General features: G+C 44.6%; 1 protein-coding gene across 4 annotated transcripts in view; it reads left to right on the plus strand.

Annotated features, from left to right (window-relative positions):
* LOC105280315 (RING finger protein 44) overlaps positions 1–16,131 on the plus strand; it is a 37,191-nt gene that overhangs the window by 1,577 nt on the left and 19,483 nt on the right. For 2 of the 4 annotated variants that reach the window (XM_011340761.3, XM_011340763.3), the window contains exon 1: positions 8,738–9,026. The exons of 1 other annotated variant lie outside the window; for it this stretch is intronic. Coding sequence is in view for 1 of the 3 variants with exons in the window: in XM_011340763.3 (XP_011339065.1) it covers positions 8,995–9,026 (32 nt within the window). In the remaining 2 variants the exon portion in view is untranslated. One more of the 4 variants, XM_011340762.3, reaches the window with a different exon arrangement.

A 16,131-nucleotide genomic window follows, 5' to 3' on the forward strand; every position in this document is an offset into this window, starting at 1 on the left:
TAAAATAAAAATCTATCAATACTTTAAGGTACGTTAGTAATCTATGAGAGAACAGTATAACAATCTACGAGAAGATAGAATATTCGTGTGCGTTCACACTTTTGGAACGCGCACAGACGACTTTAGTACACAGATGTAACGGACGTAGCTCATTGAAATATATAAATACGATTTCACAAGTGAAGCACGCGCACAGCACAAGACACAGCTGTGTCATACCCAATCTCCTCCATTAATAGAATAGACATAAATGTCAGTGCATTAATAATAACAATAACAACAACAAGATCCGTGAATGATTGTAAAATTGAGCGGAAAGGGCGCGCATACTGTCCTCCCCTCCCCCTTCCCACCCTCATATTGCAGCGTACATGCATGCATACACATGTGCGCGTACATTGTGGCAGAGAATGCATATTGAATATGTTTTCCATCTTTGTTTTGTCGAGCTGACACACACGCGCGTCTCATCAGGGTTACGTCGCTCTCGACGATGATGGTCGACGTGAAATAGACCGATCGGATGATCGGAGCAAGCTGGGTGGACGCGTCTGCGATAGGAGATTCGCGCGTACAAAATCGAACGTTCCCGCGAACGGCGAACGCCGTATGAACGGTTGATCTTAGCAATTAACGGTACATCGTCGGTCGAGCATTTAAGCCGCTGACCCTTTAAATCCGTACGCGTGTGACGCCCTTCGATCGATTCTGTGGGTGGGTGTTTGTGTGCGTGTCTGTGCACCGGCCGGGAATTGCGTTTCTACATGCAGGGTCTCCTCTTTGCTAGGGACCCTCACCGATACTCCGATATATTGAAGGTACTTTTACTCGACAGCTTTCCTCCGGTATTTTGGTATCGGTACTCATTTACTGATAGAGATGCTCTATGAAGGAGATTCAGGTGCAAAAAGAGCAAACGACATTCCTAAAATACACTAGAAGCGTCCTGAGAGATGTCTGTCTCGCGAGAAATACACGGTAAACTGATAAACCTGCTGATACACGCTCAGAAATTAAAAATTCGATTTGGAAACGGATGATCTTTGCTCCAAGTGTCGTTCGTCCGTTGCCAATATGTAGGATTTATAGCCGGTCGTTAAATCGCGGATTAAAAACGCACTTGGGAGCACGACTGAAAAATATATAAGTAACAACAACTGGAGCCCTCGGTAGTCGTTCTGTACAGAGTGCACACTTATAAATGCATAGAATTTTTCAATAGACGGACCAGAGAGAGAGAGAGAAAGCCTGGTGCATACGTGATGCTTTTCGGAAGATCCGCTGCAATTCACCGGCTGAGATATATGTACTGCGTAAACGTAACGTTGCATCATTTTCTTAGAATTGCTGCAACCGACTCGCGCTTAGATTAGATACTCTTTCATTGCTACGCGAAAAATACCTTTAATAAGCGGTGCATTATTAAGGGTATCCATATCGAAAAGAAAGGATATAACAAATGACGATCTTTTGAGCTCGAAAACTCCGCGTTTTGCTTTCATTCATCTTGCAAAGTTAGAAAGTATTATAGGAGAAGGGAAGAGTAGGGATATTAGCAAGAGCTTCATGCGCGAGTTAAGAATTCCGAGTGTGCCTTGGCTCGTACCTGGGCATGGTTTTGCATCCATAGGGTAGTTTGGACTGAAAAAGTGTACTTTTTAGTAGAGTCTGAGGCAAAAATTGGCGGCATTTTTCGCTCCTCGCGGAGTTACAGGGACACTTAAGTTCTTTCGCGGTAACCATTACGCGATTATTGTATGATTGCTCGGTAGGATCATTCCGCCCGCCTCCCTTCACGGGGCAAGCTCGTTGCGGGGGCTCGTCCGGGATTATCCGCGGCGAGCTTCGAAACACATCGAGGCTCTAAAAGTCCCATGAAAAATAGATCCTCCGTAACGACAACCGCCCATAGACGGAAATTATAGATGCGCGGCGCGGAGGGGCGCGCCCTCCTCATCGTTCTTCTTACATTATGGAGCAAATTATAAAAGCTACTTTGCGCGGATGGGCGCGCGTTCCAAGTTCGCTGCGAGCGGAGTGTGCAGCGTAATAATTTAGCGCACGATGGGTCTATAGGCGTGTGTCGATCGTCCGCAAACTCCCTGCTGGCAGAAGCGATCGAACACCCTCGCGACAACCACCGTCTTCCCGACCGGTGCACTGTACGCGATGCAACGTTCCATCTGCGGGAAAGACATAGAAACGATTGACGTGCATGCGCATAGTGTACGTGCACTTTTTATGTAAAGTATGGAACGTCCTCGGTGAATTGATAGGGTTGTCAAGAAAAAGATACGCTTCTAAGTATCTGGATTGTAACAGTCATGCTTGAACATGATGATGCATAGATAGATCGCGTCGCCATATTTCGAAGAGACAAGAAGCGATACACGTCAATACGTATAATATGTCGTGGGGAATATTTAGAAATCTCGTTGATTAATATTTAATAATTCTGTTTCCCTTTGTTTGCGACCTTCGTGACTAGCAACCACGTGAAACCGGCCACGAACCAAGCACGTTTTGTCGTTAAAAAATATGACCGCCATTCTTGGCACTATTTGCACCTGGCTTAAATTTTTACCGCAAGTGTTAGCGGTCTAGTGTACTGTCTAGAGGTCTGCATACGATTCACGTGCACAAGCGTAAATTATGAAATATCTGACGTTTATTTCTCCCGTTCTTGCTCTCTTTTTATCTTGGGAGGAAAGAATAATAGCGCCGTTCGCTATAGCTACGTTCTTGCACAACGCTTCGAAATTATAAAGCGCCTACAAGACCGTTGAATACCGTTCCAGAATTATTCGAGGCGACGTTCCCTTCGCAGTCGACCTACGCGCGTCCACCCTTTCTTCCCCACCCCTTTTTTAAAGTCTCACCTGTCTCGCGAGACGCTTTCCAAGCACACGTGCGAAACGCTCTCAGAGTGCAACAATAATTGACTAACTTTGTGCTTAAAGCGTTACGTCATACATTTATCTAACGCTCTCTGCTTCTCGATTTTTGTTTCGATTTTAATTCTTTTGGATCTTGTAAGTCGTTCGGATCTTGGATCTCGTCACTGACGACAAAGCCCAACGGATCGCTCGAATTTGGACAATTTTCTCATTTCATTGTTCATGTAAATTAATTGAACGTAGATCGCCACGATCTCACGTCGTCCTCGCGTTGTAGCAACGCGACGGCGGATCTCGCTCTCCCGTGAGGATGACGGCGACGGAAGAGCGGGCTTGCAGCATGGGAACCGCATCAACGGTAATACATACGGGCGTTCTGGCATTAGAGCCGCACACAACGTTCGCTCTCTTTCTCGCTCGCTCTCGCTTTCTCGGTTTCCCTCGTGTGTCAACACGTTTCCGACGCCCACGACGAGTTACGCATGCGCCTCGTGCACCTTATCAGTTCCTCGCTCTCTATCTCCTTCTCTTTCCATCTTCTTCCATTCTTCTTCTCTCTCTCTCTCTCTCTCTTTCTCTGTCGCACTTTACTCCTTCTGCTCCTCTCTTTCAAAATACGGGAGTATCTCGGGTTTCCCGCACGCCTTGTGTGCACGAACCTTCGCGGCGCAGGACTTTGGAAGGAACTTTTTCTCCAACAAAAATGCTGAAATAACAGTTTTTATTTTTAGATAACAAAGAAATAAAGAGTTTTAGGAATGCAGTTTCACAAGTACCAGAGATAAGGATAAAACGTTATTTTTAATACAATCCCAGGCGAACGCTAATGAGAGAAAGTCCGGGGAAAATATGTCAGATGAAATCTTCGCTGATTAAAATTCGAGTCGAAATTACTCGAGGAATTCGTAGACGAGAGTAAGCGCGGATTTTAGGCCACTCTGTAGAATAATCTGTTTATTAATGTTGAGCAACTGTCCGCGTTCTTCATTCGACGAGATACTCGAAAAGGATTGTTATTACAAAACTACGTCGATAACTACAATTACGAGCAGTTAGTGCGACCAATAGTAGAGAGAGCACGGGCAATAAATCTTTCTCCTTTTCCTGTTTTCTCTTTCTTCATTCTCCGTCTCCTTCCTTTCCTTCTTCGCCGCCTTTGTCCTCGTCCCGCCTCCGGGTTCCGTTTCTCTGGCCGTTCGTCGGATACGCCCCTGGCTTTTCTACAAGTACCCTTTTCTCCGCGCTAGTCAGTCCCTCCGCTGGTTGGTAAGCACGGAATTTTCCAATTCACAAGGGTGCATAGACGATGCGGGTCGTCGACATGGTTCCGGCCACTCGCAACATCCTCGATGTTACCCGCTGCGAACGTGCCACCGGCAAGAAAAATTTCAAGTTACGTCGTCACATTCGGGCGCTCCTATGCCACGTATCGAGGACACCCTACCACCATTACGCTCCTGTCCCAAGAGTGTAAACTTAATCACTCCCTCTCTCTCTCTTTACTCATCCTCTTCTTACTCTGTCCACCTTCCTCTGCCTTTTCTTCACTGACGGATCGAAACTCCTAGCGGCCCTAAGCTTGTAGACGAAATGGAAATTTTCTGATGAAAGAGAAACTTTTTTCTTTAATAATATTAAAACCTATTTATTAAGCGCGATTACAGCGAGTTTTGTGAAATGATTTATCGTCGAGGCAGTAAACGGGAATCTTAATTCGCTCGAGTTCGTCATTGGTCTATACCGTTCCTCTCTCTCTTTGTCTTTGTATCGTCACACTTCTTCGTATGACCCAGCTTTTTCGCTCCTCTTCCGTTCTCATTGCACACACCAATTTTCCAATTGATAAGGGTTGCATAGTTGATACACCGGAGCAACCCTCTGCTGTTTTATCTCTTTTTTTTCTTTCGTTATCTCGCTTCCCCCTTCCTTTCGCCCCCTTCATCATGTATGCATCATGTCAAACTCAGCGCACGGCTATCGTCTAAAATATTGACGAGCGAACCATGTTCCCATGCAAGGAATCGTCAATGTCGCAACAAACGATTTCGCAAACGTCGCTGGGGACAATTTTCCATATATCGATACGGTTGGCATCAATGGGCACAAAGTGAAGTTCCCGAGACGCGCGGCGGCGTCCACGTTCCGCATCCCGTGCGGGTCTTCTTGAGGAAGGACGGAGAGAACTCGCGAGAAACTGAATATTCGTTGATTAGTCGGGAAACTCGGTTATCGATCTCGGTTATCGGGGATCTCGGTAAACACGCGCGAAGCACGGGCGAAGGGAGAACTCGTTGCCCTGCCGAGCGCGAATCGAGCGCGCGCGCGTTACGTAAAATTAACAGTCATGTTCCGAAACTCACTTTCCCGTCTGGGATTTTGGAGGAGAGAGTAGGAGCGAACGGCGGGAGGGAGGGAGAGGGGAGGGGGGAATATCATGAGAAAACGCTATGAAAGGTAGAGTAAGACGGTCATGTGCCAAGTAAGAGTGGGGGAGGGAACATCTCCCTTTACTCGCACGCGAGTAATCGCTTTTCCTAACTGATATCGGATTCGACGAGCGTATCTCCTGATATGTTGTGCCCAAAGACGAATTGGCGGAGAGAAAGAGAGAGAATTTATTGACTGTAGAAAAAAAAGAGAGAGAGGGAAGAGAGAGTGAAGAAATAAACTTGAGCTTTGATGTGACTGCGGTATATTCGTTGCAGTTGTGTCGCGATGCCGGAGCGCGTGTTGATTTTGACTAAACTTGGAGTTATCAGCGCGCTTAGTGTGCTCGGCCATGATATCTGCCTCTGACGCTCTCGTCCGCGACGAGAAAACTGCTCAGCGCGCAAAGGCAGCGCGATTACATTACGAGCTTACGGCACGTACGTGCGGATAGCGTTTTTCTAAAGTCGAAACGTTACGACGATTATTATTGAAAAGATGAATACATGAGGCGATTCGACTCGCGAATAATTAACCTCATTATATTTAAATTATAATGTAATATTTAATAAATATAATATTCTGAAGAGAGAGAGAGAGAGAGAGAGTTGAATATAATCTGAACATTATAATATCGTATCTTGAAATATCTGTACATTGCTGATAAATCCTGAAATTTGAATTAGGTATAGCACATTTCTCGATATAGGATAGTCTTGAATTTTTCGACGAAAATCTGTTTGGACGTGTATATCTTATTGTTAGATAAAGCGTGGGTTTTCGGAAGGTCTTTCCGCATCCATACAGTCACGAGCGAACGCGTGGCGGGTATCTCATTCGATAATGTCGCGCGATTTTTGCGCGAGAGCCGTCTAAACGCCAGAAAACAAGGGCGCAGAGCATATCTTTTCAAATTTACGCTATTACGCGATGCGATGATGAAGCGACGTGCATACGCGTTAAATATCCCGGACGGAAGAGAGCGTTTCATCCATCCTGGATTTCTCTCTCTCGGTGGCGGACAACCACCAACAACATCGCGCGAGTCGGTGGAATTAAAAAATCGTGCGCGCATGCGTCTCGCGCGAATACGCGGCTCCGCACGAAAGTCACACATTTGTGCTCAGTCTGCCGTCAAGAATCGTTTTTCCTCTTTTCTACGCACTTTACCCACACACCGACGCGCGATTATCATCGTGAAACTATGGCGATCTCGCGAGTTTGATTCGCGAGAAATCGAGAAATAAACGAGGTCGGAAACTCAAATCGTGAGACTCGGTAAAAACATCGAGCTTATCCCGGGATCTCTATCGGTACAGGAAAGACACACAGTCCACTGTCGCTCGCCTGTCTGTGTGTGCGGAAAGTCGCTGAAATAAATAAGAAATAAATAGAATCAGAGGAAGGAACGTGCGCCGCGTCTGCGTATCTCGACTGCGAAAGAAAAAAATCTAATCTCGCCGGAATGCGATAGCGGTTTTAAATGTTGCTCCTATGATTTTTACGATGTCCTTCGCGCACGGGCGTCGCGACGCGTTTACTCGGCTTCCTCAGGTCTGTGTCAGCGGGTTCCCCGGAGCGTGGGGACCCGTGTGGGTGCGGCCTCTCGGTCTCGCGGGAAGAAGGGGCTTTCGCTTGTCGGAACGGCGCGGCGCGGCGCGGCGCGGCGCGGCGCTCTCTCTTCCAGAGTAGGTCCTATCCTCGTTTTTTCTTCTTTTCCAGTCGATGGTCCCTTCGTCGCTCTCGTGGCTTCAGCATCAGCACTCCCTCTCGTGTTAGGGTCGTCCCTATCTTCCTTCCTCTCTGTTACCCTCGGCGATATTAAGCTCCGTAGTCCGCGTCCAGGGATGTACATTCATAGGGATGGAATTCGTGTGCGTGCGGGATCACGAGATGCCTGTCGAGTCCCGACATCGCTTCGGCACAATTTTTCTCAATTTTTGTAACATCGTGTTGTTGTATTATACATACTGCGTTATTATTTTTATTATCGAAAGTATATTAATTGCATGATTTAATTTGCTGTTTCGTTTTATTTATATTTTATTTATTGGTAACAAAAGATTGCGATATGGCTTTATACAACGTACTATACTTTATGCATGTTTCGTAGTGTTACTTGAAAAATACGCGGTCTGTCAAATTTCCAAATCTGGCAAAATATCACCATTACTTGCTTGCATACTTCTCTTTTTGCGCAATTTTTTATGTAAGGACCATGTTGTAACAATAAAATAATACTTTACGTGAGATTGATTCACGTAACATTGTCGATGCGACCACAATGCAACGGCGGTCACTGGCTGCGTCCCTTGTGGTACATAAAAAATGCATCACTCGTGCTTTGCAACGTGACGTTTGTTCCACGTACATTGCCATGTCCTGTACGAGGCAGGACTGACTGATCTTTTTTGCTGTTAGCTTTGAAGTTACATGACTTTAAAGTTACATATTTACTTTACAATTATTTTACATCGCAGTAGAATTCACGCTTAAAAGCTCGCAAAGCTCTCGGTGTAGCTTAGGTTTTAAGCACGACTCTTTCGAGTTATTACATAGGGAAAAGTTGACTTTGGAATTTGAGATATCAATGTTAACTTTTGCGGATCATCTTGTTTACGTAACTTGTGAAATGGAATTACACAGCTCGATTGAATCAATATTATTTAGCATAGTGAAAGATATTGTGACAGCGAATGCGAATTGGGAAATTGGAAAACATGCCACTGATTGACAGATTGCTAATAATGATTCGCGCTATTAATTAATTTACGATTAATTAGCACGGTACATATGATTCATAGGGTTATTCCAGTAACTCACTTGCGTTCCTGATAACGGGACAACTGTGCAGCGAGTTATTTACAACTCCGAGATGGGAAACGTTACACGTTGCATCGGGATAGAGATACATTGTGTACAGCACTAAAAGCAAAGTTTTATTCCGAAGCCTCACATCTGCCTGATCTAGGTCTCCCGTTAAAAATTGCACGTCAAGGTCCAAAAGTTCTCTCTCGCTCGATCGAGAGCGCAAGATCCTTGTTCAAATTCCGTGGATTTGAATTTTGAAACGGGCGGGAGTTGAGGTCTCACGCCAATCGCGTGCTACGTCCGCACCTGCGATAAGCGCCCCCTCTCCATCACACATACCCACACGCGCGCGCGCGCGCACATGCATACACGTACTCAGCAATGTTGATTCCCCCACGCCGAGTCCCTCCACTCTGCCGATACCGAACCGAGTCCTGCTCGGTCCTCGGTTAGGTTCAGTCCGTGGTGCGCCGCCGGCGAGTGAAGTGCTCCGTTCTACGCGCAGGGAATCCGTTGTCGGTCTCGCTGTCGGAGTGGCGCACGAGCGAGCGTGTGTTAATGCGTCCGCTGTAGAACAGAGGGGGGAGACAGTGTGGGTACGTGTATACACATCGACAGTAGGAGCGAGCGCGCGCGCGCGCACGTACACGCGTGTGTCCCGTACGCTCTCTCGGAGTCTCGGTGCGTCGTACGTACTACGTACGTCGCGTGTGTCTCTGTCTGCTCCCGGTGGCGGCTCATCGTGGCTTCTGCTCTCGCACCCCGACCACGGCCGCTCGCGCAATCACACACACGTACACACGGATAGACGTGCACGCACGCACGCACGCACACGCAGGAGAGACACGAACGTGGAGGCATGACGGCGACGCGGGAGTGTTACCCCATACGGTAGGACAAACTGTACATCGTGTCTCTTTTCTTTTGCGATAGCGATAGCGGCGATGACGACGAAGACGAAGACGACGATGACGACAACGACGCGACGATCACGACGTGCCGAGAACGATCGAGCGTTGGGCGGACAGACGACTAACGATTCCCAGCGGCTCTACACGGAATCGAGTGCGTTAGGTGCAACTCGATCGGATACGAGACGACGACGACGACGACGGCAACGGCGACGGCATAAACTTGACCACAATTGTTTTGTCCGAATCAATACCCTCCGGCAGCGGCGGGCATTTCGCATATCGCCGGACGAAAACGGAGCCTCGTCGTCGCGAGCGTGACGCTGCTGCTTGCCCGAAGAGCCCGACGTACACCGGAACGTAGATCGGAGTCGGAGTCTACGTGTGTTAACTCCGTCTCGCCGCTCGTCCAGATTCCGCCTCCCTCGCTCTATCGACGCGTGCATAATCTCTCCCGTTGCTCCTCTTGCCCTTCCGGTGCCTCGTCTCCGCTGCTCCATCGTTGCTCGATCACTCGATACCGCACCGAGAGAGCCTCGGCCGTTCGATATATACGTCGTCGTCGACGTGCCGCAGCCGCAGCCGCCGCCGCCGCCGCCGCCGCCGCCGCCGCCGCCGCCGCCGTCGTCGTCATCATGATCGTCTTCGTCGTTACCGTCGATTCACGCGATTCTCTACCATCGACAAGCGCCAAACGTTACTCGTGCCCGTACGAAATACGTATGAGTGCCAAGGAGCTTTTTTTCCTGTCGACGACGTAGCTGTCGGCGATGTCCGCAGCTGTTTTGCTGCCGACCCAGTGTTACATCGCGTATTGCGTCGCCCGCAGCAGTCAGACGAGACACTTGTGTTTTGTTTAACGAGCACGCAGTGTCTTCCTCTCCCTTCCCGTGTTACGTTACAAACGTTATGAACGAGCGGTTCCCACCCTTGTACGCTTCGTGCCCGATCACGCTCGGATCGCGAGGAACTCGCGTTCTTACATCCGGGGATATAAACAATCGTGCGAAACCGGAGCGAAAGCTCCGCAGTAATTTCGGTGAACTCGAAGACTCCCTGTGACCGCTGCGCGATAGCGAAACTGTAACGTTCCGTTTTCGGAACGAAAATTTGAATCAATCGTGGATTCATTCGTTTTGCCATGTTCTTCTTGGAGATATATATATACTTCTCTCGCTGAAACTCTTTTCCTATTTTAGTATTTTATAAATAATAAAAGCATTTTGCCCCCGATCTGTGGTCTATCTCGAGATCCGCTATTGGATATACATGTATATATTAGCTCATCGTTCTTGGACGCTTTAGCGTTTCTCGTTCTTGCACGATAAATAAATAGAATAAGTGAGCCGGTTATACGATTGACCCGCTGACGTCGTCGTGCCAACATTCGTCATTCATACCTATATTGTCACGCGCGGTCTGTACGTCACAATGTAAATCGTGTCTCAAGAGTTGCTACGTCACTGGGCGAGGTGACATAAAAAATGCAGCTGCAAAATCACTAAAAATTAACTGCGTATTATGGCGACGATTTCCGTTGAAAACATTGACGATCGATGAAAGTTAATCGCTAACGTTTAAACATTTTCTTTTGTGATCAGTCTCCTCCTCGAAAGCAAGCAGTCTTTGTGTAAAAAATCTTTATAACGATGATTGACTTTTGGTAAATATATTGTTTCAATCACGGCAATATCATCTATACGTATAGGGTGTTTTTATATTTATGATTTATACGTATTTATTGCCGTTTTGTATTCTCTTTTCGATTTTTCTTCTTTCCTTCTTTCCCTTTGTTAGAGCAATATGGGCAATATAATTTATTTATGATGTACCTATTTGGCTGTCTGTTCAGAGAGATATGGTATCATCGTAACAAACAATGTTTCTCCATCTGCGTTTTTTCGGGTTTAAGATAGCCTTGCAATAAGGCAATCTCGTTTATAATCGCACTTACAATTTCGCTTTCTACCGCTTTCAATCTTTGAAGGTTCAATGAATTTCAGGTTCAAGAGAATTTCAGGAACTTTCTCTTGAACTTTTCTTCTCAAAGAAAAAGGTGTTTTTAAAATTTGATTGCCGATTATAGCATCAAATCTTTTTTCTCTACATTGTTTAATCTATGTTAAAAAATTGACGAATTACTTAAATTTTCAGGTCCATAGTTGATTGAAAATGTTAAAGATAAATTCGCTGATAAGTTATGATTTGTCTTGTGTCGTGATACCGTGTGCGTCAACTGCATGATCGAGGGAAACGTTTCTCTTCGTCCTAAACAAAGAAATGAATGTATTGAACTAAGAGATTGTGTGATAATTTATGTAAAAATACTTCGATCAAGGATACCTGGTCGGGTCAGACATGTGCAAACTGGAATACTCTATAGCTCATGATCAGCGCAATAATATGAAGATATGACGCTTCTATCTTTAATATATTCCATATGAAAAATAAAGTTGGCAATTCTAAAACATGATGCATAGTCGATATAATTTTCAATATCGCGAGCGCGTTACCGACGTCAAAGAAAATCTATTTAAAAATTCTAGACTTCGAATAAAGAATATATTTATTCCGACCTGAGTCTCAAGATATTGAATATTTACGAGCACGAGCGAGCAATAAACATTTCATTACGATACAAGCAAACAATATCGAGGAGCTGTTGTTCCGCGCGCAGTAATTGTAATGTTCAGAGACATTTTGCTTTTCTGAAAAAAGGTCCCGTATAAAAATGGCGCGCCCACGATTGTCACGTTTACTACCTGGAAATCATCTGTAGCGTATCTCTAGCGCTTTTCACCGAGAGATGTAGCAACGATGATAGCGGGAACGATCATCAAACGTTGCACAAGAAACTCAGGCCTAGACTCAGACCATACCTCAACCCTAGGACGCGCAAGCTGGTCGGGGCATATTGTTCGCTAGACGCGGCATATGTTCATGAAGGTCTTGTAGCGGCAAAAGAGCAGGTGGTAGCCGAGGGGAAGACAGGTCTCCCTGGGTTTTTCAGGAAGTCGCCCATCGGGAATGATCGGTGCATTCGCGTTCCATAATAGTCGCTACTGCTGACTAAACCAGGACGTTCAGATTAGGAATCTACGTCTAAGAAATCTGTGTATGTGAGCGCACCATACTAGCTCGAGGTTGAAGCCTTGCCTGGATGCTTCCCTTTTTGTGAGACCGATGTCCCTTTGGACCTATGTCCTGATGTATTCCGAAAGTTTTGGGATGAGGTTCTGAGAAAGGAGACTGAGAATGCAAGAATGTTCTCATCATTCGTCATGGATGATAAATTTTCCACGTTGTTTCCACTTCGTAGGCGATTTAATGTCAACGTCGCTCCTCAGTTTCGCTTTTTCCGTGTGACAAATCGTGTTGATAATGATATTTTTTATACATAATTTAATTTGCATCTACGGTTAAAGGAAAGCACTGGTCAGTGCAAAGTGTGCACGTGTGTGTTCTTAAAGGAAGTTCGGTTCATCAACAAGTCATTACCTTTCGTCTTATTTATTGTTGTTAATCGCTTACACTCCAGATCTTGCTAAAATGGATTTTAAAAGAAAGATTAGATTATTTGTTCCATACTTGTTCGTTCTTATAAATTTTCAGTTTGTTTTCTTATGCTTTATGTATTGATAGAAATTTATTCTTCTCAGTCTTATTACATATAATATTAATAAATCTTATTACATATAAATATGAATCAATATTATTATATGTTAAAAATGATTTTTCTGGGATAATTTTGTTCTGTTTTAATCAATTATTTATACAATATATTCCATCATACATACACGCATACACGTGGAACGGTATATATGTTCTGGAAAGCATTGCTCAATGTTAATACGCGATTGTGCCAATTGCCTTGAGAAAGCGTGCTTCGCACGCGCGATGTTTGTAGTCGCGGATGAGTAACGCGGTTTACCAACTTGCATAGGCTCGCACAATCATGGAATGCATCGCAATTGTTAAGCACTTTCGTTCTCACGAATAACGTCGACTGGCCACGAAAGTTGCTGTTAACGTTGAAACAGGATCGGGAAAGCTCTCGACCGAGTCTTCTGCTATGAACGTTATGAAAATCGAGAAAGTTGAATCGATTTATGAATGCTACGACCATCGAGAACACCCACATGACGATTCGTGCAGGCTTGTCTACTCTCTACACATAATATTTGATAGAAATATTTCGAATAGGAAATTAAATAAAATTTAGTATACATCAAATGGAATCTTTTCTGAAAAAGTTAACCATTTATATGTTTATTATTGTATTTTATTCCATCCTGCGGGGGTGCGCGATGGATCCTCCAGGTGAAAAAGGCATTCGGGTCGGCGAAACTTTTCGTGGAAACGCCTCTTAAGAGCGGATGTGGACGTGGCCGTTCCCCGCTGCGCAGGGCCGTAAGGCACAAAGGGGAATCAACTCTCCCTGTTCCTCGTTTGCTTTTCTCTCTCTCTTTGCTTTTCCCTTCTCCCTTCTTCTCTCTCTCCTTGTCTCTTTTTCTTAGGGACTGCCTAGTATCCAATCCATCTTTCAACGAAGGGTACACCTTTCCATAAGTCCCCATTGTGAATATGCAACAATCCTCGCGGAGATCCTTTCCAAATTCTCTTCGGTATCTGAAACAAGATAATTCAAGAAAAGCACTTTTTATCTGATTTTTCCGATTTGGAGGAATTACTGTAGAAGATATATATTGTTTCATAATATTATATATAATATATAATATATTAATACATAATTCAACTATCATGACATTCCTGCACAATTAAATACTGGTATCAGTCACGTGATATCAGTACGTCAATTAATCATCGCGAATATCTCGAACTACTAATGAGAGGCCATCGAGAGGCCATGGTATCTCGCGAACACGGTTAACTCTCTTTAGTCTTTCACGTTTTTCAAACTTTTAATCCCACATGACCCTTTTGTGCGACTAATTGCATCGCGGACTAATCGCAATGCGCAGTCAATTCGAACTTGAAACGTAATTTGCCACAACATGGTCGCGAGATGAGTTATGTACAATATGTGTACCAGGTGTGCAGGCATACAAGTACATTTATGTGTGCGTGCGATTCGTTCTAGTCCTTCGACCGCCATTCAAACTCCAAAGTTCGTCCCGATACCTAAAACCCTTCTCGATACCTAAAATCCTTTTTTTCTATAAATGGCCTTAATCCTGATGCGTTCAAAGAACTAGAAGATAAATTCTTTCAATGATCGTCTAGAATTCAAAACTTTACAGTCTCGTAATTATATGGCTAGTACGCATGAATCGTCTATGTGTATCCTGGATTACTTGAAAATTTAAAGCGTTAGGTTTCTTCGAGTTAGAACTAGACAACCAAAAGACTTAATACCGTGTTGAATAAGATTCAATTTGTATAACATTTATTGCTTACGAATCTTGCTGGAAAAATATTTCCGCGAATGAATTCAAGTTTCTGCAAGGCTCTACATCAATTATTGCCTAATATAACATAATACCACACAATATACCAAATAATATAACACACATTATATAACATAACAAATCAAAAGTGGAACATGCAATTTGCGCGCGCAAACACATGGAGACCTTCGCAAAAGGAGCGCGCGCGCAAATACTCTCGCAAGGCCTTTTTGGCGACAAGGCAAAGTCGCCGGGAACCACGCGCGAATTTCTTAGTCAGCGGCCATGACTAAGAAGAGGCCGCAACCTTTTCAGGCAAGAGACGCAACCGACGACGAGTGCACGGACGAGTGCGAATTCGCTCGAGTAACGCGGCTGCCTGAGCGCACACGCGGCTCGAATGCGTTCACGCTCGATAATCGAAACGGTTCCCGGTTCTTACTGAACTGGTCGGAGTTTATTTTGCAGCGGTCCAGTTTAACGCGATTGCGAGTAGTTGCGCTGCGTTCTCCGCCTGTGCATATCCCTGATCAGCAATATTGCGACGCCTTGCCCCTCCACAATGAACGGTCGCGATACGTCGATATCGTTATTTATTAATTATATATACAGTTACGGCCTAGGCGATGCTTATAACTATAGTTGTTTTGCCGATCTGGCACTGGCGACCGGATGCCAGTGTTTTCGTTATGGACTTCCTGGGCTTGAAGAGATTGGTACCAAGGTCTACCTGCAGTGTAGAGTGTCATTGAAGTTTACTTACTGATACAATGTTAGGTCATTAACTAAATAATCCGAGTCGCGTCTAGATGGAGATAAATCAAACAAAATGTATACTTATGACAGCACAACATAGCTTGTCATGTATTAATTTTATACGACGAGCAACCTTTAAAAAACCAAAAGATTCTCCGAAATTGTTGTAATATTTGTATAGAAATTTAGACGCGACTTGGATTACTTAGTGAATATTGTACTTTTTTTGCTGATTGTAATATTTTTCATGCCTTGGGTTGTTGATTCTGCTGTGTCGAAACAATTGTTACCTTTCATATAGCCTCTGGTGATCGTGCAGCTATATATCTGAGGGAACATCAGAAATATATTTTATAAGTTAGAACGCTCTCGTACATGAGCGTAATCACTATAAACGTCTGTGACGATTTACCACTCCTTATGTGTTAATTTGCAAGATGAGTATCGAATGTTGACCTCGCGTTTGTTACGGTATTCGCTAGAAAGATATAAAATAATTAATGTATGCATGCGTAATGAAATGTTTTCTAGTTGGAATAACGTGTCATGGATCGCGCGATTAAGTTTCGCAATGCGGTAAGCGGTAATGGCATCAGGCAGATATTTCTATGGACTTGCGTAAAGATTCACGTGGCGTAAATAATCCGTATGCATTAATTGAGAATCCTGTTGGTTGGCAATCTCAAAGAGTCTCAAGGTTGAATTAACAGCAAACAAGACGCTAAATTAAACTTGAAGGAACAAATTTGTGAAGATCAATAATATTAGCAACATTTATATGTACTCCCTTAATTAAAGACGGAAAATTCAACGCGTCGTAACGCTCGATGGAAAGCAGAAAAACTAACGCGAAGGAAACGTGAAATCAGTAGTCGGATCACTATTCCTCGGAGAGCAAAATGGGTCCTCTCTCTCTCTCTC

This window comes from Ooceraea biroi, chromosome 1, assembly GCF_003672135.1.
Source record: "Ooceraea biroi isolate clonal line C1 chromosome 1, Obir_v5.4, whole genome shotgun sequence".
Classification (NCBI taxonomy): Eukaryota; Metazoa; Arthropoda; class Insecta; order Hymenoptera; family Formicidae; genus Ooceraea; species Ooceraea biroi.